The sequence below is a fragment of the Atta cephalotes genome, assembly GCF_000143395.1.
Source record: "Atta cephalotes unplaced genomic scaffold scaffold00029, whole genome shotgun sequence".
NCBI classification, from domain to species: domain Eukaryota; kingdom Metazoa; phylum Arthropoda; class Insecta; order Hymenoptera; family Formicidae; genus Atta; species Atta cephalotes.
In genome coordinates this window covers 3,856,221-3,883,028 of record NW_012130093.1, presented here as the reverse complement: position 1 = coordinate 3,883,028, position 26,808 = coordinate 3,856,221, and the positions used below count along the sequence as shown (strand labels likewise).

Below are 26,808 nucleotides of genomic sequence, written 5' to 3'. Positions count from 1 at the left end.
TCAAGGATAGCATTTTAAATTTTATGCTATTACTATTGACATACACTAATAAGGAGAGGCTACGTTCTGCTTTTCATTGATTTTGATCAAACTTACAGTTAGAGGAGCCTACCAAATAAACAATTATAAAGCCATTTCCGCTAATAGGCCTTAAAAGCCGAGTAATGAGCATTTAAAAATATACCAAAAAATCTGAAAACAATCTAATATTTCGGAAAGTATGCGTTTTTTAGAAAAATATCTTAGACAAAAAGGATTTAATAAGATGTATTTATTGGCTTTATTGGTTTGACCTTGAGAGGCGTCAACCTTAATTTAACCTTGGCGATGCTACTCAAAGTCAAACCAATAAAACCAGTAAATACATCTTATTAAGTCCTACCATTTTTTGTCCAAAACATCTCTCTTAAAAATGCATACTTTCCGAGATATTAGACTATTTGCAGAGTTTTTGTATATTTTGAAATGCTCATTACGCGGCTTCTAAGGCCCATTAATGAAAACGGCTTTGCAGATGTTCATTTGATAGGCTCCTTTAACATCGCTACAAATTTGATCAAAATCGAAGAGCAGAGTGTAACCTCTCCTTGTAAGTTTTTCACAAGAGATTATGGATTATTATGGATAATTCAATTTGACATTTGTAAATGTGCGAATCTCATTATAATCTCAATCTTAAGAAGAATTTAAAATGTAAAATAGTTGTAAAGTTTTATTATATTGAACCTGATGTGAAAAAGTCGAAATGTCCGTTGTATGTATGTTTGCATAATTGTTCCATTATAAATATATAAATATTGTACACGCACGAACATCAAGCATGGCTTCTCTGCCTTTTTATAATTTGATTGTTTGAATATTAAACTAATTCTTTTTCCATTTAATGTTTTTTAAATAAAGATAAAAACTTATAGTAGTTTGTGGAAAATCTTACCTATTAACAGAAGCTTCTGAAAGATAGTTGTTCTGTAGCAAAGTCTCATCGATTGCCGTATCAAAATTCTGTAACATGAAATGTCCATCCACTTGATCTTCTACAGATGGCACAGTTATTGCCATCTTGGCTAGTGTTCTTGTGACACCACCTCCAGGTATAATTAAAGGATGCTTCCTTTGATGTCGTGGTAAACTAGATTTGGGCTGAAGTGTCTTTGAGCGATCTCTAGGCGGCAGAGGTATTGGGTTCTCATCGATGTTACTCTGATTCTGATTATTCTCTATTTCCATAGAATGATGTCTTTCAAGAATGCGTGATTGAGGCAGAGATAAAATTGCATGAGGCGATGGAGGTGCTCGGACTTTGGGCAAAGTCATCGCGCCGCTATGGTGCATCTCGAAATGGAAGCCATGCTCATCAGATACGTCTTCTGACTGCGATAACATTGGGTAGCCCAGAGTGGCATGTTTGTTCCCACGAATTCTAGGCCTTACTATAGATAATCCTGAACGTAACATGCGCAACGGATTCGTGTCTCCAGTACTTTCCAATGTTGGCGTCTCCACCAAACTGTTGTACACTTCCTTAGCTTCTTCCGACAGGGTGGCCTGAATATGTTGTAGGAAGGGATAGATACAAGGATAGAAAAAACAAAAATTAAACAAAAATAAGAAAACAGAAATTATAGATGTGGAATTATAAACTTTCGCTCTTTTTTTTACATTTGCATTTGTATTCTTTCTATGTCTTTCTATCTCCTTCTCCCTTTTTTATGCATATAAATGTGCATGTTGATGCGCACATACACATACGTTATTTTTGATATTGTATATCAAAATTTAATAATTATCTTGAATAATTATTAACAAACCAATTGCAATATTTGACTAAATACTAATTACCGTACTCCGTGCACTGAAAAATTTCATGTGTCTTTTCACATTAATAAATATAATTTATTTCAGAATTCCCAAACTTTTTCATTACTAACTACACGTTTTAAATTCAATTTCATATAAAAAAATTACTTTTCGAAAAAAAGAAACATATTTGCTAATTAAAGATGAATTATTATATTTTCAAATTTTAAAAACATTAAAAATATATAATACAATAAAATTGTTTGAAAATAAAAAATAAAATAAATATATAAATACACATGCGCGCGCGCGCGCGCGCAGCAGACACACACAGAGGGTGAGTTTGATAAAAAGTTCACCACATTTTTTTCGAAAAAAGTTAGAGATGGGGGAAGATACCTATTATCAAAATTGTAGGATAAGTGGAGGAGGGGGACATACTTTGATGACTTTGAGTGATAACTTAAATGTTCTTAGTTTTCATACTACCAATAAAAATTTTTTTTTAATAAGATATTTAAGGATATTTTTTATTCGTTCGATCGATAGTGCTCAATGAGCTAAATAATTTTACATTAGAGTATCCTTTCAAAAGTTTAACTATTGTCAAGATAAAAACTTCAAAAATAATCAGACGCTACGTTGATCTGAACATGCCTGTAGTCTTCGTGAAAAGTTGCTTGAACTTCTTCTGACTTTTAAATCGTTATTTTGCAAAAAATATTTTTTATTCTTTCTTTTATGTTTTCCAAAGTATATTAAGTAAGATAGAACAAAAAAGTAAGCTTCTTCATTCTTTCTCAAAGATAATAGTCCAAACATTAAATCGAGAAATGCACACAGAGAATAACATAAGATCATCTCTACTAATCCATTTATTTGGAAACATTCTGTTGAACTCTCGCCTCGTATTTACAATGAAGTGAGGTGATGTACTAACTAAACTAAAGTTACATTCGAGCCCTATCTATCAGCAAATATCTTCCACTAAATTTGGAAAATCATTTCTAAGAAAAAGAACAAATTTTTCGGTTGTTTTCTAAGAAATTTCTAAAAATAAGAATGGTCCAATTAACCGAATGCCCATAACATTAATACTCCTATTATTGACGGTTCACATATCAAAAACTCCTTCATTAGAATATAACATTTTTTAAGAAACTTTACTCACAGAGTACTTGCACCTGTGTACTTATCAATTCCAACTCAAATCTTAATAACAGAACATAAAAATTTTTGAATAACTATAATTTGAATAACAAGAACTCAATGAAACTAACGGATCGGTAGAAATGATCCTGTATTATTCACCTTTTTTCACGATTCAAAAGTTAGAAACTTTCCAAAAAAATTGTAGGCATGTCTCAATCAACATGGTGAATATTTTAAACAGTCTCACTTATTTTGGCTTATATAATATTAAATTTTCGAAAAGATACTCTAATACAAAGTTATTCAGCTCATCGAGCACTATCGATAGAATGAGTAAAAAAGACCTTCTCATTAAGAAAAAAATTTTTTATTGGTAGTAAGAAAACTAAGAACATTTAAGGTTATTCAAGATCAACGTATGTCTCCCTACTTATCCTGCGATTTTGATAATGCGATTTGATAATCTTTCTCTAATTGTTTTCAAGAAAAACGTGACGCACTTTTTTATCAGACTCACCTTGTATATACAATATACAATATACAGAGTGTCCCTGTAATTCATCCGACATGCTCGTGGGCAAGTAGAGCGGACTAAACTGAGTCGAAAGATCTCTTACCATTTTGCAATTTATAATAGCTAACAAGATATTAGTTACCAAAAATTGAAGAATATTGGTTTTCAATAATTTTTTCTAAAATATTATCAATTTTACAAAAAATCTATAAGAGACAAAAATTGTATATTTTCTTCTCGTAAAATTCTGAAAATTTTTTCAAAATTTTTTCAAAATTTTTAAATAATATATTTTTATATGTTAATAAAAATAAGAAAGTGCAGTACTTAAAAATTGATAAAAAAATTCTGAAAAAATTCTTAGTTTTATAAGAAAAAAATAAACAATTTTTGTCTCTTGCGATTATTTTGTAAAGTTAATAATATTTAGAAAAAAGGTATTAAAGACTAATATTCAGCAATTCTTAGTAATTAATATCTTGTTAACTATTGCAAAAATTGCAAAATAGTAGTGTGTGTGTGTGTGTGTGTGTGTGTGTGTGTGTGTGTGTGTGTGTGCTGCGTGTGTGTGCTGCGTGTGTGTGTGCGTGCGTGTGTGCGTGCGTGTATGCGTGTGTGTGTGCGCGCGTGTGTGTGTATACAGGATTGTCCCGTAATTCATGTATATATAGAGTGTCTCGTACAGACTTGAATATACTCAAGGGAAGATTCCTAAAATATCGGGATACCCTATCCTTTTCTGCGCGCGTATCTTGATAGTGACAATACTCAAGAATTTATTTACTTTGACAATACTCAAGAATTCTCATCTTCCTCACCAATTTTGAAATTAGGCTTATTCGATGCGTTTTTCACGAAATGAACGAATCTAGTAAAAAAACGTCTCTCTGTCACGTAGATTGAGTTAATTGTTGAAGTTAACGATTATTCAGATTAGGAAATCTGTCACATCAATGGTATAAAAACATGAGAACATGTGAGAGGCAGAATAAATATTTTCTGCTTTAATCTCATCAAAATCAATAAGAAAGATAGAATTCTTGAGTATTACCTTTACTTTTATATCTTATTTTATTTTTTTCAGTAATATAAATGTCATCAAGATGCGTGCGCAGAGAAGGATAGATTGCCCCGAAGGATAGATTTTGCCTTTCACTCTGCCAAACTCAGCATATACTATAGAAAAAGTATATGGACGTCTATGGTCCCATAATTATTGACAAAGCGCTCTTTATATAGATAAAGCGAACTAAACTGATAATGAGTTGAAAAGTCTTTCATTTTGCAATGATTAACGAGATATTAATTGCTAAAAATTGTCGAATATTGGTCTTCAATAATTTTTTACTCAAATACTATCAACTGTACAGAAAACCAGCAAGAGACAAAAATTGTTTATTTTCTTTTCATAAAGCTCTAAGAATTTTTTCAGAATTTTTTATCAACTTTTTAGTACTGCATTTTTTTATAGTTAACTATTTTTAGTAACATGAGAAAATACTTCGGAAAATATGGTAAAAAATTCTGAAAAAATTCGCAATAAAATTAGTTTATTTTTATTTTTATAGAAGATTCATCTGTATATTATTTAAACTCTAACAGTTGTTTAATTGACTTCGCCCTTATCATCGATATTTCGTGCGACTGAATATTTTAATTAAATGTCACTTCAATATCACTTTTAATTTATCATTAATTCGACTAATCATGTTGGTACTACAATCTCAATTCCATTTGGTAAGTTAATCATTAACAAATGTTTTAAATATATCAATTAAAGAAGTATTGTCTTGCAGGATTGAAAATCATTTGATCTTGCAACCAACGTGAGAAACATACACTTGACTTTCCGAATTGGAGCATGCGAAAATAATAACATTATAAACATTATATATAAAAATTTGACACACTGATAACTCAGGATGAAGCTGAAATGTTTTTTCTTTTGTATGTATTATGTATTGTTATGCCCGTCGCATGCTGCTTATATCGACACCCGTGATGTCAAATTGCCCAACGACGCGCCGTTGTTGATGATTCGCGACAGGTAGATCAGGAAGAGCAGTCGTTCGTTCGGACGAGCTTTTCCGAGATATCAAGATATTTCTTATTATATATTACGCTGTTCCTAGATTGCTCGTGCTGTATTCTCTTACTAATAAAAGGGTTCCTTATCAAGGAATCCTTATTCTTGAATTCTTTCTTTCCTGTGGTTCGAAAAAGCGCGATCGTGTGTGTGATCGTTGCGAGGCAGGCGCAACAGTATTATATTGAATTAAAATAAAACATTAGGATAAGATTGCGTTCTAATTATCACGCTTGGCTCTTATTGTCAGTATATTTTTCCTTATCTAATTTTTATTAATTTCCGGAAGTTTTGATGCATGGAGAGATAGACTGCTCAAAATCGGAAATTAATACATTAAATACATAAATAAAAAAAAATTTAGATAAAAATTCAGATTAGGAGAGCATCCCCCAATGATCTTTACTTTGACATATGTTGTTGACCCTGAGTGATCTCCAACAGATTTTAATCTCACTCTTCGTTAAAAAGTTATTAAGAACAAAAGTTTGAAAAATAATGTCTTTTCATTATATAGATATTCTTTTATTTTACATAGAACAAAAATTTCCTACTTAAAAATATTTTACTGTCCACACAAAGCGACTCTTATCCTATCTTCACGCTTCGCGTGGAAATCACGCGCTTCCAAGCAAGGAGAAGGTGAGAGTCGCTTCCCGTAGAAATCGTGCGCCTCTCCAAGAAGGAGGGGCAGGTGGGGATGGAAGTCGCTTCGCATAGAAGTCATGTCCCTAAAGCAGAGGGGGAGGTGGGGTGAAAGTCACTTCGCGTGAAAAGTCATTACGTAAGCAAGGAAGGGTATAGAATAGTCTTTAATATTATATATAACAGAAATAGAAATTATTTTTCGAACTTTTTTATTAATAACTTTTTAATTAATAACTAAAACTTTGAAGATCAGTCATGATCTTGACAACATATTGCAAAATCAAGGTCATTAGAGGATGTTCCCCTAATCTGAATTTTTACTATTAAAATTTTGAAAATTTTAATACATTTTAGTACATACTATTTGATAATAACACCTTGAAACTGTGTACCGCTTGAAAAAAATCATATTATTAATAACGAAGATCTGACAAATCGCTAATGTGTTTCTGTACTTATCACGTTAATTTTATAAGTTTTTTGTAATAGAAAAATGTACTTGTAATATTGTATTAAAATAACGGGATAAACTTCCGAAAACCCACGCTCGATTGCCATGAATTTTGGCAAAAATACTCCAAATGACATCAAATAAGTGCCCTTAAATGGAATTTCATCGATAAGAAGATTTAATACTAAAAATAAAGTTGTCACCGCCAGAATGGATTACCTTCACATAGCTTTCTTTAAATTACTTCCGAGTAAATTTGATATTGACTTTGATTTCCAAGATCTACCCCACTTTCGTGCATTCCTATAAGATGGAGAGGAGGGAGGGATGGGATGAATCTCATTTCGCGTGGAAATTATTTTTCAGATGCCCTTTGGCAGGAGGGAAAGAGGAAATGGGAACGTCATTTAGCATGGAAAGTCATACGCCCCTTGGAAGGGATGGAGGTGAAGAAAGTCGTTTCGCGTGAAAAAGTCGCACGCTCCTTAGCAAAGACCCAGGGAAAAACATGAGATCAGATATCTATTAAATGTCGGAGGCGTTTATATCTAAAATAACATTTAAAAATATTAATTTTAGACCATGTGACTTTGTATTGCTTTTTGGTTGTATTTTATTACAAAAAACCTAATATTCACAAGCAGAACTTTGTTTATAAAATATTCTTTTAAATTATAAGCAGGACCGCAATATTTGGAAAATTAGCGCCAAAGGGCTTTCATCTGAAAGTTCTTCTCTTATTCCCTAGTACATAAATGTACTTACTAATTACAGAACAAGAATAAATAATTAAATAATAAGACATTTTTTCCTAGGGAGAAATAAAAATTAGATCAATGTCGAAAATAAATTCAATGTCGGAATTAAATATCGATTAAACGTCTAATTGATATCTAATTGATTCGATTTATTTCTTTCTGAGCAAATAAAAAGCATTTCAACGTCCTAAGGTTGTTTTCACATGCAGCGTAACTTGCGTAAGCATAATTTGCGTTTGTGTAATAGACACATAGATGATTCATGCTTATAGAATTGTATTTCGATATACATTGTTAATATTAAAAATCCATACATAATTCGTAACATACATGAACTATGACTGCGTTCAGCAAAACATTTATTTTGCAATTGTTGCAAGTTTTCTTTGCATTAATTGGATTATACTTTTAGATCTAAAGGAATAGTCCTATCTCAGCAGAATCATAAAACAATTGCAAAACTGTTGTGTTCTGCTGAACACAGCCATTATATATTAATATTTCCTATTCCTATTAATATTTTATACCACTGTCGAAGGGACATTGAAATAATAAACATCAACATGGTTTCAACATTGAGTGATGCGAATTATAATATTTCTAAAACAATAGCGATATATAGCTATCTTAATTAATTAGAAATATATAATTCGCGTTGATCGACGTCGAAATCATGTCAAATTTATGATTTCTACGCTGCTTTCTATAATTTCGATGTTGCTCAATGTCTTATGTAAACGTACGTACAATAACATAAAACGTCTAGTACATATGATTAGATATGTCTTGTAGATATCTATTAAACCTTCTACAGTCTAAAAGATGACATTTCGACGTTTATTTAAATGCGTCTATAGACATACTGTAAACGATCGAATAGACGTCTGTTGTAAGCGTGCCCTGAACATCGTATGCGTCATCTCTGAGCATAGCCTGCCAAGATTGAGGAGACATGGCAAGGAGAGGCGTCGGCGAATCTGGGCACTTTCTTCGGATCTCTGGGCTTAGACATAAGTCCGTTGTACATATCTATTTTTCTCTCTTCACCGCAATATAGTGCTAAGTGTGGGGTCCGAGATCAGTTAAACACGGAGAGAAACGCGGTCAGTGTTTAGACAGAGAAAAAAAACGGAAAGGGAAGGTCCCAACGCTGCGCCATAATCTCGTGTTGTGTTTCACGATGGATAATGCATTTAATTCAAGAAGTGTTCTTGACATTGTAATCACGAATTCTAGGTGTACGAATAGTGAAACGATAGATATAAAACAAAGAATTCAATAGGCTAAGCACTGTTCACGATGGCCACGAGCCCAATAAACGTGAAGCTTCCCGAGCCGTTTACTATAATTTCAGCAAGCTATGAAATGTATGGTTGAAAAGATTCGACAGATTCGTTTCGGTCGCCAGTCAGGAAAGGTTCACAAAGAGAAAATCGATTATCATACTTAATGTGCTACTCGATGGAAGAGTATGCCAAGGAGATTTTACTTGAAGTGCTGCCGAACGCAGAGAATAAAACATTCGCCGAAATAAAAAAAGGCGTTCACTATTTATTTTTCTTCGAAGAAAAACATGATCTTCGAAAAATGCAAACTTAATTCAAGATCACAGTTACCAGATGAAAATGTCGACAGTTTCATCACAACGTTATATTCGCTCGCAAAACATTGCGAATACGGGACAATCAAAGATGAGTTAACGTGATCGTATTGTCATTCGAAATAGTAAGACATCTGAACGATTACAACTAAAACCGACTTGACGCTGTCCGACGCCATTACAATAAGGTAGGCCGAGATTCAAAGAAATACATAGCAAAATCATTCGGGCTGGCAGAACGGCGATATTAGAAGTTTGCAAAGTCGGGGGACTGTGAAAGAAATATTGGAGAATCAAGCAGAAGCCAGAAGTAAAGAAAACGATAGCTGTTACTAGTCAACTTCGATGCCATATCAGAATAATCAGAAATATCCAGCATCAAACTCCGTTTGTCGAGAGTGCAAGAAAGTAAACCACTGGGACAAAGTCTACAAGTCAAAAAGCGTGCGTCAAATAGAGAAAGATGATGATAGCTCTTCAGAAAAGAGCGGTAGATATTTTGTAAGTCATGTGAAAAATGGCACCTCCGATGCCGATCTGTTCGAAGTAAACGTCGAAATTGTCGAGTCAAAATTGTCGAGTCTTCTAAGAAATTAAAATTTGTAATCAATACGGGAGCGATGTAACCTGTCTGCTTATCTCAAAAATCCTGCAGGAACTAATAAAATAAAGCCAACGAACGATATCGTAAACAGGCCTAACGAAAACCGATGTTAAAGAATGCGTAGATTTAACTTTAAAAGTAGAAAACGGGAAAAAACATAAGTGCAAAGTCTATATCGATAGACTACATAGATAGATTGAAATATATAAATAAGCTGATAAATAATGATAAATCATGCTTATTAGGGAAAGATATGATTAAAGCGTTTGGCATCGTAAAAAAGATTTGCAAAACTGCGATAACAAGTAAACCTGACGCAAACGCCGAGAGGTGAAATTTAGCATCAAAAGAGATTTTCCGAATTGTTCAAAGAATTGGGGAAATTTAGAAATTAGATAAAACTTATCAATAGTCGAAACCGTTCGCATTATCACTCCCATGTCGTCTCAATCCTGTTATTAAAAATTATTACAAATTATTGTGTATAATAATATTATGTTATTACAAATTAAAAGCTTAATTACAGAAGTTAGTGGATTAAGTTATTGTATCTGTAGATTTCCCGCTAAATAGTGCAGTCCCATTGTATGCGTACCGAAAATCAACAACGATTCCGGAATTCAACTCTGCTGTGATTACTCAGAATTAAACAAATGCGTAGCGAGAGCCATTCATCCCAAAGTAGATATCACTTTAACTAAATTAAAAAACGCAAAAATATTCTCTTGGCTCGACGCAAAATCGGGATATTATTAAATCGATTTATCTAAGGAAAGTTAGCTGCCAACGACGTTCATAACGCCATTCGAGCGCTACATGTTCAAGTTTGTCTTTCGGAATTAACTGCGCTCTGGATTACTTCGCGAAATTTTCAGATCTGTTCTATGATATGGAAAACATCATCATTCACATAAATGACGTTCTTGTGGCCGCGGAAAACGGAATAACATAGAAAAGTATTACTCGAAGTTTTAAAACGATTGAGAATAACTTTAAACGAAGAAAAGTGCATCATTGGCATAAAAAAATAGGTTTTCTAGGACACGTGATCTCCGAAGCCGGAATCGAAGTGTCACCTGACAGAGTATCGATCATTTTCGAGTTTCCTGTGCCTTTTGAAAGCTTTACAACAGTTCTTCGGAATGATTAACTTCGCGGTCAAATACATCCCAAATTATTCATTGCTGCTGGAACACTAAATTCATTACTCAAAGACAAAGTAGCATTCCTCTGCCCCCCTCCACCCCCAAGAGTAGCCTTTAATATAGTCAAAAACATTAACTCTTCTTCTTAATAGAAACTCCAACTTTCGCGAAATTTGATGAAAAAGAGATAATTATACAAGCCGATGTCAAGCTAGGGGGTGGACGTTTTAATGCAAGAAGCACAGGGAAAACGCGAGACCATTGCTTAACTTTAAAGACTCTAAGTCAGTCTGAGGAAAAATTCAGTCAGATAGAAAAAAAAGCATTGGCTTTAGCTCTAACATGTGAAAAATTTAAAGAATATATCGCCGGTATCAACATATGTTTAGAGACGAATTACAAACCCCTCATTCAGATTCTACAAATTAAATCTCTCGACAATTTAACACTGCGTTTACAACGCATCCGTATTCACCTAATGAGATTCTCGTTTCAGGTAAAGTATGTCCCAGATAAATAGCTGGTACTGGTCGATGCACTGTTATGCAATCCGAGATCAAATAAAGAAGAAGTAGAGTTAGAAATTGAGACAAGCCGTTATGTGCAATTCGTAATAAAAAAATTATCAATTTCCTCTCACATGTTAAAAAGGATTTGCGAGGAATCCGATTTTGTGTGCCAAAAAATAAAAAAATATTATTTAACAAATAACCAGACAAAAAATCCACTCTAACGGAGCTCCAATCATATCTTCCATTTATGAATAATATAATCTTTCACAGAAAGTTATGTCTTTTATAACTCAAGACTTGTAATATCTCCCCCACTACAATCCAAAATTCTGAATAATCTACATGATGATCATTTAGGCATAACCAAATGGATATAGGAATAGGAATAGGGCGAAACAATCCGCATGGATCGAGTCAAAGATTTTGTTATAAATACATTGAAATTGCCTGAAATACATTGAAGAAAGAACAAATCCCATGCAAAAATTTGTAAATGACGAATTTTCGGAAAGACCATGGCAAAAAATAGATTTTTGTAAACAGGAGATGGTTCATGATATCAGTTTTCGGAAAGACCATGGCAAAAAATAGATTTTTGTAAAATCTATTTTTTAGTAAAATCTATTTTCTATATAAGGAGATGGTTCATGATATCAATAAACTATTATTCTAGATTTATTGAAATCACAACTCTAAAGTTTCTGACTGAAAAAGAGATGATAGAAAAGTGTAAAGAGCTTTTCGCAAAGTACAGAATTCCGGAAATAGTGCATAGCGACATTGGCACACAACTTAAGTTTCCAGGCGTTCGCGAGGAAATACAATTTCAATCACATAGTTCTCCAAAGGATCCGCAAAGCAACGGTATGGTGGAAGCCGCGATAAAAATAGCAAAATATTTGCTGAAAAAAGTAGAGGACATAAACAGGCTTACTTGCATACCAGACAACCGCTAGTAAATGAATACTCCCCAGCGGAACTTATGTTTTCGAAAAAAATACTTCATTGTACCAATGCTTCCGAGTTCCATGGGAACTTTCGTCGCTCATCACGATGTTAAAACTAAAGAAATCATTAGGAAAAAAAAACAGGAAAAAGAAACATATCACGCAAGAAAACTTCCCGAACTTCACGAGAACGAAAGAGTATGACTAACTGATATGAGAGTTTACGACAAAATTGCTAGAGTAATCGAACATCCAAATTCCTATTTAGTAAAAACTGAGAAAGGCATCCTTCGTCGAAATAGAACACATATAGTATTATAGCGCCCCTGCGCAGGGAAAATGCGAGAAGATTGAAAACGAGTGATCCGATTTTTGTAGAAGAGGATTTTGCACCGAGCGAATCCTGCGTGACAATTCAAGAACAAGCTGAACTTGTGAGTTCGAATTCGATAATACCAGATTCTCCAGCGCTCGTAACATAATCGGCGTCTTCGGCATTGCGTAGGTCCTTTCGACAAATAACCGCGCCGACTAAAAGACTTTATACTATAACTATGTATATTATAGCTTATGAAAAAAAAAGTTTCTTATTCAATAAAAAATGAGAAATGTTGTGAGCGTGCTCTGAACATCGCATGCACCATCTGAACATAGCTCAAGATTGGGGAGACACGGCAAGGAAGGGCGAGCCTGGACACTCTCTCCGGATCTCTGGACTTAGATGTGAGTCTGTTGTATGTATCTATTTTTCTCTCTTATCCTCCATCGATACCGCAACAACGTCTAATAGAGATATCCGATTTCGTGTTTCTTTCTGGGGAGAGAGATAAGATGAAAATAAAAAGCTCGTTTCTTTATAAAAAGTTGCATGCTCCTTGATAAAAGGAGAGAGAGAAAACCATACCCTATACAAACTTTTATAACTTTAAACATTTTTCGCATTAAATTTTTGTAATACATTTTTATTACAATAATACATTGTAATAAATTTTTGGAATACAGTAGAAATACGTTTAATTTAACTAAAAAAGAAATTTTTTTTATGAAATGTCCTCATTGAAAATGTATTATTTACGTATATATTATTCTTTGCTAACAAGTATAAAATTTGAATATTTCAACTCTTTTTTGTCTTCATCAGCGAAATGCATTTACATAAACAATGAGATGAAATCACTTTATCTGAAATAGAATTCACTCCTTGACTTACAAAGTGAAAGAATTTAAAGTTGATGTTAGAGTTCTGCAAAACATCATGATAGTTCACATTTAAATAATCAAAATAGAAACAATCTTCGATCCTCTCTAAAACAAAATAAGAGATAGCGTGCTATGATAAGAAGAAATGTCAAACAAAGAAAAAACAGACTAAATTCACAAGATTTTGATCGATTGAGTATATTCTCGTTAATAAAGCGTAGTCAAATGGATAAAATATGTATTGCTCGTTCAAAGAACAACGCGAAAACTGTAAGTAGGTAATAGAAAAAAATAAAAGAAAAACATAAATAATATATTATATATTGTAATATATAAGTCAAAATTAAAAACAGAAATTAAAAATTAGATAATAAAAACGTGTATATAATTCAGATGTTAAAAATGGTGATGATAAAAATATACAATCATGTTTTTAAACTATTCAAAATTGAAACATTTGAATGATGCAAATATTTCATGTCGGACTGTAATTTCAGACTGTTCGTTTGTAACTGGATGTGTAATATCTCAGATATCAATCTTCTACTTAAAACATCGTTTATAATCTAATATTTTAATGTTCTCTAATTGAATTCATGGTTTAAAAAAATTCTAAGATCTATAATTATAGATTTACTATTTGTAGTGCTGTAACAACGATGTTCTTGATCTTCATTTTCAATCATCCAGTTTGTCCTATGATGCATTACAGTCTTTACGGCATATTTTGTATACAATATTTTTGTTATGATCATTTTGGAAGAACATCTTTATGTACTTTTATAAATTTCGCTTTTAAAATCTTTGATATTAAACCTTCGCGATCTAATCTATTTATGGTAAGGGCATTCATTTGGAATATTTCTGTCAAAATTTATAGCAAAATTCATAGCGGATCGTTTTTGGAAATTCAATAATTTTTTATATTAGAGAGTTTTGTTCATTTTTATATTCAAAAATCAGATAGTTTATTTTACCTGCGTAACGTGAACAAATATGGTAATCATTATAGAAGACGTTTAAAAATAAAAAATCTAATAGAAAAATTAATTAAATAAAATGATGAGAAATAAAATTAAAAAATTGTGCTAGATAGATTAGAGAAAACGTGGAATTCCATTAAATGTGCCATTAAACATCCAAAAGGTGAATTTATTAATATAGTTAAATTTGTCTTAACATCGACATATTTTACTTTTAATGGAAACATTAAAAACAAATATTTGGCATACCTACAGATTCCCTCCTTTCTTCTATCATATCTGATATTATAATGGAAGATTTAGAAAAGTGCTGAATTCTTTGGAATTTCTATTTACTTTAGATATATTGATGATGTCTTTATGACGCACCTAAAGATAATGTCACTCAGATTTTTTTTAATTCATTTAATGTATTTATTGTGAACAATATGGCTCAAATTTATTATTGAATAAAGGAAGGCCATTGTTTGAATTTTCTGGATCTATCGGTCATCAATAAAGACAATACAATTATTTTAGATTGATACTATAAAAAGACGTTTTTGGGTAGGTATTTATTATTCTTTTCAAATCATCCTACATGCCATAAGATTGGAACTATGTACAGGGTGTCTGACATAATTATGATCACGATTTTTCCGGCATTTTCGATGATCTGACAAAAATTAGTTTGGATAAAAGTTAATTAGTTTTCAATCGGTTACAAATTGCAATATCAAAAATTTGCAAAATACTCTCTTTTAGGAAAAAAATCAAAGTCATCTTAATTTTTTAATGATATTACATATTTTTTACTTCATAATAATATCAAGACGAGTTCAATGGCCCGCTATGATCTTGAGATGATCTTACAGTCATGGGATTAATGAACGGAAACGTTTTCATGAAAAATTATTTTATTTGTATTAAATTTTTTATATAGATTAATTTATAGTAGAAAAAGATTTTTATATCTGTTATTTTTTCACAGACATGAATTCTTGTTTTTTAAATGAAATTATTGTACATACAAAACAATAAATTATACCAAAAATATATAACTAAAAATAGTAATATAACAAAAAACTACAATAGAACAAAAAATTACGTTATATTAACAAATTTAATGAAATATATAATTACAAGTTATATAAGTGTTCAATTATCCATTTTATTTTTATTATATTTATCCATTTTCATGTAGGCATAATTCTGCACTATGTAATAAATTTCCATTAGTTGCTCCTATAATACTGTCACGGCGATTTCTTCGCATGCTATACGGATTCGCTGCTTTAAATGTTCCATATTTTGAATTGATTGCAAATGACTCCATAGAAAAAAATCTAGGTGACAAATCGCGAAATCAAGGTAGTCAAATTTCTTTTAAATGTGTTAAGAGTATTGCTTGCAGTTGTTTAAATGGTTTGTTCCTTTGCTTCTTTTCAAATTCTTCATAATTTCTTAAATTCTTTTCAATGTTTTTAAAACATTGTTGCACATAGGTGATGTTTCTGTGGACTTTGTGGCATACAGAATTGCAGTTTCACGTGCATTCCTTTTACATTCATCGAATATTAGCAGCTTATCAACTTTCTCATTACAGAGATACATTTTCGACAAACTGAAATTGAACTACAATTTGCTCTAACGACAGACTAAGACTGAACATAAGAACTTGAAGTGTTCGAGCTACGCTATACTAAATTATGTTGATATTTATTCTACGTACTACATACACGTGTGTAATAAATTGTGAACTACATTCGAGAATATCATGAATTCCAAAATGACTATGTCTGTTCCTCATGTCTGACTGTAAGGTCATCTCAAGGTCATAGTATAGTAGGTCATTGAATTTGTCTTGACAGTTACAATATTATGAAGTAAAAAATATGCCATTTTAAAAAATTAGGGTGCCATTTTAGTGCCATTTTAAAAAATTAGGGTGATCTTCATTTTTTTTCTAAAAAAGAATATTTTTCAAATTTTTAATATTGCAATATGTAGCCGATTGAAAACTGACTTTTATCCAAAATAATTTTTGTCAGATCATCGGAAGTACCGGAAAAATTGTGATCACAATTACGTCGGACACACCCTGTGTAATTTGATTGATAGAACGAGCTTATTATCAAATCCTGCATTTTATAAAAAGATAGAACTAATAATAGAGATTTTGAAAGGTAATGATTATCCTTTAGAAATGATTTTCAATTGTATTAATAAAAGAATTAAAAGTTTGGTTATTAAAAAATCCACAATGGCAAATAATAACACTAACTCAAATTTCGGTGACACTGATGAAGTTGTAAGAAATTTAATGGTTTTCCTATATGTAAGATCCATTTCCATAAAATTACTAAGTCTATTAACAAATCCACAAATATGATTGACTATAGGTGCTTAAATAAGCTTAATAAATTTATCAAAGTTCATAAAGACAAAAATCAACATAATAAAAATAATAACACTATATATAAATTAAATTGTAATAACTGTGATTACGTTGCCAAACGAAGAGACAATTACAGACAAGTATTAAAGACCATCGCAATAATATAAAATTAGACCAGTCCAAACACTCAGTAATCACGAAACATATCATAATAAACCGAAACAAATCATAATTTTAATTTGGAAAATATTAGTATACTTCGCTTTGAAAAGAATTATCGCAAAAGAAATATTTCTGAAATGATTCATATTAAAGAATAAAAAAAACGGTTTAAATTTAATGAAAAATACTGAGTTATTGGACACCTCTTATTTTAACATACTTGACGATACACGTAAACATAAATTGTCACAGTTTTGAACAAACTTTTTTTTACATTCAATTTTATTGACTTACTTTTATTTGACCTACATATTACATCAGTCAATTTTCAATTAGTAACTGTCAACTTCTCATTTTAATGTACTTGTCCAGATCTCCGTTTAGAATTTTAATTACAGTATTTTATATAAATTAATGTAAGTTATGATTTGATTCTGTGCTTCTTATTCACATTAATTATATTATATTAATATATCTTCTCGTTCTACAGACTATTAATCATAAAATAATCATAACAAAGTCTCAAATCATTTCAGTCTGTGACAGATTCCCGATTTCAACCGAGAAATTTGGCAAAATTATTTAATTTAAAGTCATTCTAATTATTAGCTCGAAATAAGCCACAACTTTGTTTAATCTGTAAAGTTAAAATGTTGTTCTCTTTCTTGAAAAATATATTCCATAGGAAATCGGATTAAAATCGGATAGAGAATGCATCTAATATAAATAAAAAGGAAGTTATAATATAACTTCACTTTTTCACTTACTAAATAAATAGAGAAAAAAATAGTTTATACAAGAATAAGAATGCAGACATGATAAAAGAAATAAGAAATAAGAAATAAGAAATAATTTCAATCTATCAGAAACTATACATTCTGATGTATCCGATTTCTATTAAATTAAAATTCCTTATTCCTTATTCTTTTTATAATAATTTTTGCACAATAATTGTTTGCACAATAAATAAGTTGACGCATATGATACTGATTGGCTGCCTCTACTATTCCAATTTTTCACACCGCACGCACGCACGCATGCAATTATAGAACTGATTCTTGTTGAAGATATCGCAATCGCGTTCTCGGAAACGATATTAAAGAATCGCATGTATTTGATATCGACCGTATTGATAAGGCTATCTAATCGATTGAACGTTACATCAATACATCCATCAAATTCAAATATAGCATCGTTTTCAGTCATTATGTATATGGTTAAAAAATCGACACGTACGAGCATAACATCATTCAGCGTGCAAATTCTGACCGTTAGTCTAACGCTTATAAAATTGTTTTTGTAATCTTTTCGAAGCATCCTGTAAATATTCCGCTACTCGTAGAGACCCTTCCATGTTTCGTGAGACAGCGACAGTTCCTGTTCGCGATGATTTTCCAAAATGATCTTTACATCAAGCAATCATCCGTTTTATTCGGCAGTGAATTGAGAGATGTAATGCTCCGTTCAATGATCAGCAGGTAAATGATCTTCACCGACTTTTTCGATATTTTATACCCCGGCGCGCTCAGCAAAAATTCATATCGTGTGTGTACACCTTTGCCATTGTTATACGCGATCACGTTACACTCTATGCGGATAACGTTTACCTTCATTTGATCAACATATCCGATTCGGTCATTCTTACTCTACTCACATGATAAACGTGCTTTCTTTCGAGTTACATATTCCGCGCTACTAGATTTGCGGACATTCAGTTAGCATTACTAAATCTAACTGTTAAACCTAAAAGAAGGATTATCGGTCGAGAAACTTACAACTTAAAGATTAATCATTTTAAGTATTTTTTAATTTTGTTGAGAAGGATATGTAATATCGGGCGCTAGTTATTCTAATAATTTAGTTATATTAGGCGGCGCTGATATTATTTGTATTGATTTTCCTCTCTAGATAAGAACTTTTCCTTCAAGATTTTCCGTTATTTCTGGATTATTGTATTCCTTCATACGCTTGTATATTGCTAAATATTATAATTAATAAATATATATATATATATATTCATTAATTTATGATCTTTATCTTAAATTCCATCTCATCGGATCATCTCATATTCGAACTAAGAATACTAAGCCAGACTCATCGATATGATCGATGTCAAATATACGCGATTCTTCAATATCGCATCCGAGAACGCTATAGCGACATCTTCAATAAGCATCAGCTCGTCAATTACAAACTATAGTTTTTAATACGCATAAAAAAAATATAAATATAAAATGTAATAAAATGTAATAAAATGTGAATAAACATTTTTTCTTTACATCACTATACATATACGTACTTTCTTTATTCCCCATTCGTCTAATCCTATGCCTCGACACGTTAAAAACTAAATTTTTTACGAAAAGTAGTTCACAGAGGCCTCTTAATTCTGAAGATTAATATAAATGCAATCGAACATCTGTATAGTTCATGAAGACTTATTGAATTCTGAAAATTAACAGGATTGAGAAATTAACTTTTTTTTTTAACTAAAGTTAGTTAAAGTTAACAATCTTAAGTTAAAGTTAACAATCTTGAAAATTTAACTTAGTTAAGATACAACTTAATTTATACTGAAATTAATTGAATTAAAAGTTAAGTTAATAAAAAAAAGTAACTGAAAAGTTAAAAGTTAAATTTGTTTTTTTAATTTTTTAATTCATGATTCCAGTCTCACAAATAGCGAAAATGACAAATATATATACTCCATTTAGAAAATACTCCTATTTACTATTTTATTTACATGTTTTGTTTATATATACTGCTTAATATATAAGATTCGATTATAGCCTGTGGTATGACTAAAGTTTCAAACAATACGAAGGAGTAGCGATAGTAATAAGGAATAATAAATTTTTTCAACCTAAAAAAATTAGTAAAAAAAATTAATCGAAATACACGGTTTTGACAGATTGAAATCTGAGAGTCGATTATGTAATTTGAAATGAAGAAAAATTACAAAAGTGAGCAAATTCATTAGAATATTTATAATTTCATTGATCAACCTAGTGAATTTGCTCACTTTTGCAAGTTTCACCTTATTTTAAGTTATCGCTATTGCCGCGTATGTCTGAGCCTTAACTTCAAAGAATTAAATAAAAAATTAATAGTTACAGGAAAAATGTAACTAAATAAAGTTAAAAAGAATCTAAAATATAACTAAAATGTAACTTAAAATTAACTAACTTTTTAATTTTTTAATTTAACTTTTATCTTTTTAACATTACTTTTTGACAAGTAACATCTCTCAGCTGATTACTGTCAAATTTTGAACGGAATTCATCGCATGGTTTCATTTCTGTAGATTAAAGCGAACAACCTTTGCATTTTTTGCAAAATGGAAAAAAAACGAGTTTCGTTAGTAATCAAACATCTACATATGAAAGGTTTAACGCCGAAAGAAATCAAAGCCGAGTTGGATAATGTTCATAAGACATCTGCATCAGCGTTTGCGACTGTATACAATTGGGTGAATTTAAACGTGTACATCCACATGTGATGCACCTCGTTCGGGACGTCCAATTAAGACTGCCACGCCAGAAACCATCGATAAAGTCCATGATATTATTTTCGACGAGTGAAAGTGCGCGAGCTTGTTGAGGCCACAGGCATATCACATGGCACAGTGATTTCAATTTTACACGAACAATTGGATATGAAAAAGCTATCGGTAAGATGAGTGTCGCGTTTGTGCCTCACTGTGAACCATAAGCGCGACCGTGTGACGATTTCAAAACAATGTTTGGAGATATTTCCAGATGAATTTCTACGTCGATTCATTATTGTGGAGGAAATATGGATCCATTACTTCCGAGACGAAGGAACAGTCAAAAACAATGGACTTCACCGGGTGAACTAGTTCCGAAGAAGGCGAAGACCGTAAAGTCGGTCGGAAAGGTAATGGCCAGTTTTTTGGGATGCACACGGTATAATTCATATCGATTATCTTTCGTCGAAGCAAACAATCAATAGCAATTATTATGCAGCCTTATTGGACCGTTTCAACAATATTTTAAAGAAAAAACGTCCCCATTTGCCAAGAAGAAGGTGCTCTTCCATCAAGATGCATGTGCCCAGCACTGGCCAAATTCAACGAATTCCGCTACGAATTGCTTCCTCAGCATATTCGTCAGATTTAACTCCCTGTGACTATTTCATGTTTTCAAATCTGACGAAATGATTTGGAGGAAAGAGATTCATCACCACCAGAAAGCAGCTCATCGCCGAAACAGAGGCTTATTTTGAAGGGTTGGACAAATCATATTATTTGGAAAACGGCTTGAAAGTTAGAGAATTGTTGAATCAAGTAAAAGGAGACTTGAGAAATAAAAATGAATCGATCAAAAAAAATGTGTTTTTCTAAAAACTTATTGACTTGCCCTCGTTCTTCCTTATTTTTTATTTTCTCTTGCGATATATTCTCATTATGTATTATTTTGTATATTTGTTATTTGAGCATCAATTTATGATGTTCGTGCGCACAATGTTTTTATGTACTCATAGTAATTCAACAGAGTAAGAAGATAAAAACCTAGGAAATATAGAAAGAAGAAAAATTGAAACTTTTTTATACGAAAGTTTGATTACATATTATCTTAAAGATTATAAATATCGTTTAATATATCATCACTTTTTCTAGTAGCAAATTCTCATTATCAGATATTATTAATTTTGTAATAATAAAATTTTTGCACTAAAAATTTATTTTTAAATAAAACAGAAAATAAGAGGACTAACCTCCAATGACCTTAATCTCGACAAATGTTATTCAAGACAGATTCTAAACAACATTCAAAAAGTTTTAGCTATCGGTCAAACACCTTGCGTAATGCTAATGCCGGCAATATTGTAACATTCGAACCTTATAACTCGAGAAGTACTTAATAACAAATATTTTATTATACAATATACAATTATACAATAGTATTTTGGAAAGTCTCTCGAAGTAAACTACAAGATTGAGAATCTTTAAGCTACAAGAATATGCAACGAAACATGGGAATTTAAGAAATTGAAGGTGACCTTCATTTAAACGACTATCAAACCAATGGTATTCACTTATGTCCCCTTTATATACTCTCTTATGTCTCCTCTATATAACTTTTGTCTGAAACATTTTTTTCTAAAATTAAAAATAAAAAAGTTATTTGAGACATTAAAATGAGACATCCTGTATAACATCTGTATTACGTCTAATGATTTATATATAATTATAGATATAAGAAGCAATTTTTTCTTAATTTTTCCAAACTTGTTTTTTTTAAAAGAAACAATGCAAAAATTATTCTTTTAATTTTTGTTTTCTCTCACTATTATTATTATAATATTATTTTTCTTACGCTAAAAGTAATTTTATAAAAGAAAGAAGGATTTAGAATACATAGATATATTTTATATAATTATATGTATATGAAAAATTTTTTCACGGATATATATTCGTATAAAAGTATCTGATAATTAACAATAAAAAAAAACTCGCATAGAGATAGAGTGGATTAAACTGAGAAAAAAAAATCATTTGCATTTTTTGCATTAGTTAACGAGTTATTAATTTATGAGAATAGTCAAATTCGCTCGACCTACCGCTAAAATGCAAGCGTGCGACGAGATAAGATCACTCAGTAAGGCGCGCATTCGCCGTCACAGGCATGTTAATGCTAATATCGCTTCTAAATAACGTGCTTAGCGACGAAAAATGTGCCTCTCTGGACGCGCGACACACTTGCATTTGGCGGTAGGCTGGACGAATTTGAAAATTTTCATACATTAATAATTCGTCAACTAATGCAAAATGATACAGGATTTTTCTATTCAGTTTAGTCCATTCTGCACCTATGCAAGAATTTTATCGTTAATTATCAACCTTATATATATTACTTAAATATATCACTTAAATATAAAAAGTAGCATGCATTCGTAATATAACATTCACTAATTAATCTACGACATTTGTTTAGATTCGACATACAGAAAAGATTTACATCTAGATTTAGGTTTAAAATTAAATTTCAGGATTGAAACTAAATTTGCTTTTGAAACTTTAAGAAGCAAGAGAAGGAGGAAAATCAATATTTGATCAGTTTGAACTCAAGATACTCGGAGCTTGTATCTGAATCAAAATCAGAATTATTAGTAAATGTCAAGTTAGAGCTCGGTGCATTTTCTGACCAAGAAAGAAAATTGTTCTTGGAAGAGAACGATAGCGAGTTTAATAAACTTGTCAACGACGGCGGTGACTTTCCGCAATGCTCAACCGCAGATAATTCTTTGACGGAATCAGGATTTAAAAATGAGATTCTATTTTTGAAGTTTAAGCATAAACTATGCGGAACTTTCTTGCCTACGTTTATAACGCAAATGATTTCTGATATCTGTCTCTGAATGCGAAATCGAGTCCGAATCCTCAGAATCATTTCTAGGATGAAAAGATCTACGTATATTTTTTATTGAAAGTTTTCTACTCTCCGAGGATGTTCTATATTGGTAAACGGTGGCATCAGAACATTTCTCTGCAAGCATATCTAATTTCGATAATTCCTTTTTAGCAGGATCGTCCTGATATAATTTTGGCGATTCCAAAATGTGTTGATATAAAATTAGACTTGTTGGCGGGTTTGATTTTTTAATTAAGTTCAATTTTGGGTTAATCAATGATTGATTTTGGATAATGGAATATTCAAATCTAAACTTTTGGGTTTTTGAATCGATATCTTTAAGCTTCGCGGAGATGTTTGAGATGGCGCAGATAAATCCAGATTCCTTATGTTGGAGATCAATGACTTTGGCAAAGCTGTTTCTAAATTTTCCGAATTTTGCATAATATTCTTGCCCAATTGTACCATGTTCTGTGTTATCTTACTGAAACCTAAGTTTAAACTAGCTTTTTTAGAATCTAAATAATTTTTTACACAACCTTTCCAAACCGGAAATTTTATGTTGATATTTTTCAGCTAAAATCTTACTTATTAAGTTCTGATTAGCTTCGGCATCAGATTTCCGCCTAAGACGATGAAAATTTGCTCGCAAACTTTCAGAGCTGCTATATATGGAAGATTCTTTTTTCTCTATTTCAGTAATGAATATAGGATTGTTAAATATTACATACGGAAAGCCTTGAGCGTTCTGGTTTTGTTCAAACTTGCGACTTTGTACATTTATTTTTATCATTTCTCATCTATTACTCCTTGAACTATCCGAGCCACTCGTCTTCATGTTAGTCTTAATATTATCTGATAAATAACAGACAATGTTCATGTCTTGACTGGATTTCCTGGGCATAAAAGACATTTTAGCTCTAAATTTCAACGTGTTAATTTTCTTGGTAAAATTTGTGATGTTTATTTTTGTGGAGTCAAAAATTTTCGGTCGTATACCAAAATCTAAGTTAGTCTTGCTACATCAAATTTGTCCGGCTTATTACAAGGAGATACAAAATTTGCCATTTTTTTCTTTTAAAATATCAACATTTTCATCATACCGCGCTTCGAAATGCATAATATTACAATCGTTCAGTCCACAATTATTTAATTTATTTTGTAATGCTTGATTAGACTCAACATTGACAAATTTTGTTCTTGAATATTCGATGAATAAGTCAATTTATTAGACTGTTCCAAACTATTAGTTTTAATATATTTGTCCAATTTCTTTTCCCTGACACCTTCCCTGACCAAACATATCCTCTCGCTGTTTGCGCTGGTGCATTCGAGAGTAGTTTCATCATTACATAGTAGTATTTCGGTTGTTCAAAATAACGTCCAACATAATTAGTAGATACTCTTTTCATCTCGTGTGAAAAACCGTAGTTCAAATCTTTTATATTGAATTTTTTATCGTGCTGATGACGGACATTTAATTTGATGTCCACATCAGAGACGCCTTCGCATTTGAGGTGATCTCTTCTATTTCTGTTCTCCCAAAATTTAGTTGAATTTAATAAATTCTGCTTCGTTGCAACATTATCCATATGCTCATTCAAATCAATATTCAATATTATGTATGACGCCTTAACACTTGATTTTGTCAATAGCTCTCGCGATTTCGCAAAACAAAATTCTGCAGATGCCTTGTCCCATAGAGGAAATTTTAAGGTTGATGGAGCACCATCAAGAGATTCTATACTAGATACGTAGATGAAAGGGATTGTAGACTTGAATATAACTACTTTATGCAACACAGAAAAATTTGAGAGCATGCAAGGAAATAGTGAAAATCAATAGTAATTTTGATGGCAATTTTGATACATTTTGGTATAAATCAAGCATAGTACATGCAAGTGCATCGCGTAAAGCAAAATACATAACGTACATATATAAATTTTATAATTTATAAAAATATTAGAGTTTACATTTTTTTATCGTCAAATTAAATAAAATTTTATTCATGATTTAATTAAAAATTTAATGTCAAATTATAAATAAAAACGATATAAAAACAAACAATAAATAATGAAAGGAAAGAATCAGAGAAAAATTAATATTAATTAGTTGATGTGAATGAATAAGTATTAGATTAAAAAACTTAAGATATAACACCAACAACAAAATAATTTTTTTCTTCACACATAGAAAACTCAAATTGTCCGCAAAATTAGAGATAAAATGTAATACAGTAAGTAGTACATGTCGTTCTGTGATATCAAATCATTTATATTTCTTACGCATATTTGAAATTTTATACATATTTGAAGAAGTAATTTTGCAAGATGAAATTTTGCGATTGTCTGAAAATCTATATTTTGAAAATATATATTTTATATATACTATAAAATTAGTCACTAAATGAGAAAATGATAAAAATTAAAATGATTGAAGCAAAGCAAAATGATGAAAATATAAAAATTGCTCAAAATTTTCAATCTTTCTATAAAAGTCACAACACATTTTCCTTGAAATTAATTTCGTATAAAAATTCATATAAAAATACTGTCACTAATGCAATAAATTCGACAAGTAATGTCACTCGTAGGAATAGTGGTGGAGAAAATTTCATTAAAATTTCACTAAAGTTTGTGAAAATAAATATTATTGAGCATTATATTTCAAAGAATACACGAAAAAATTATAATAAAAAAAAATTTCCTATATGAATTCGAGAACTAATTTCATGATGCGAGAACTAATTTCATGATGCGGTCATCTGAATCTACACTTCCACAGTGTTGTTATTTTGTTGGATTTAGTAATTTTAGTAATTTTGGGATATATTAATTATTACTTTTGTAAGAATAATACATTAAATTTAAGATTTAATAAAATATAAAAATAGTAGTATAAGTAATAATTTTAAGATTAATAAATTATATGTTATTAAATTTTATTAGATTATTTATTCTTGAAATTTATGTATTAGATGTACAACTTTGCTTCCGCCGTTTTCCTATAGATGGCTTTAGCGGTTTGGTGGTCGAAATAAATAGATCATAGACGTCATACAATAAACTTGGGCATCTGTCAACATAACATCATAGAAACATTAGTCGATTTGTGCCTGCATCATAAAGTTATTCTCGATTGAAAATGTCAGTTTACGAGCCAAATTCTCGTCATTTGCGGAAGGTTTTAATTTTTTGCTTCAATATGAAGAAATCTGCGGCTGAGGCTCATCGAATGCTCTCAAATACTTATAGTGAGGCCGCTATTAGTGAAAGAACATGTCGTGAGTGGTTTCAACACTTCAAGAACGGTGATTTTGACGTCCAAGGTCATGCTCTATATTTGGTGGGACCAGCTCGGCGTAGTGTATTATGAACTGTTAAAATCGACTGAAATAATCACAGGCAATCGGTATCGAACGACAAATGGCCGCAATACAACGAGAGACACGATCAAGTGTATTTTTGTCAGCATGACAATGCTCGACTCCATGTTGCG

At 31.2% G+C, this 26,808-nt stretch overlaps 1 protein-coding gene across 1 annotated transcript in view; it reads right to left on the bottom strand.

Annotated features, from left to right (window-relative positions):
• Window positions 1-934: 934 nt before the first annotated feature.
• The window catches only part of LOC105620829 (tyrosine-protein kinase PR2), a gene marked incomplete at its 3' end in the record, with an annotated part of 223,345 nt that continues 197,471 nt past the window's right edge, over window positions 935-26,808 (bottom strand). The window contains exon 6 of the mRNA XM_012202305.1: window positions 935-1,545. Within this exon, the coding sequence (XP_012057695.1) occupies window positions 935-1,545 (611 nt within the window). The remainder of the gene's footprint in view (window positions 1,546-26,808) is intronic.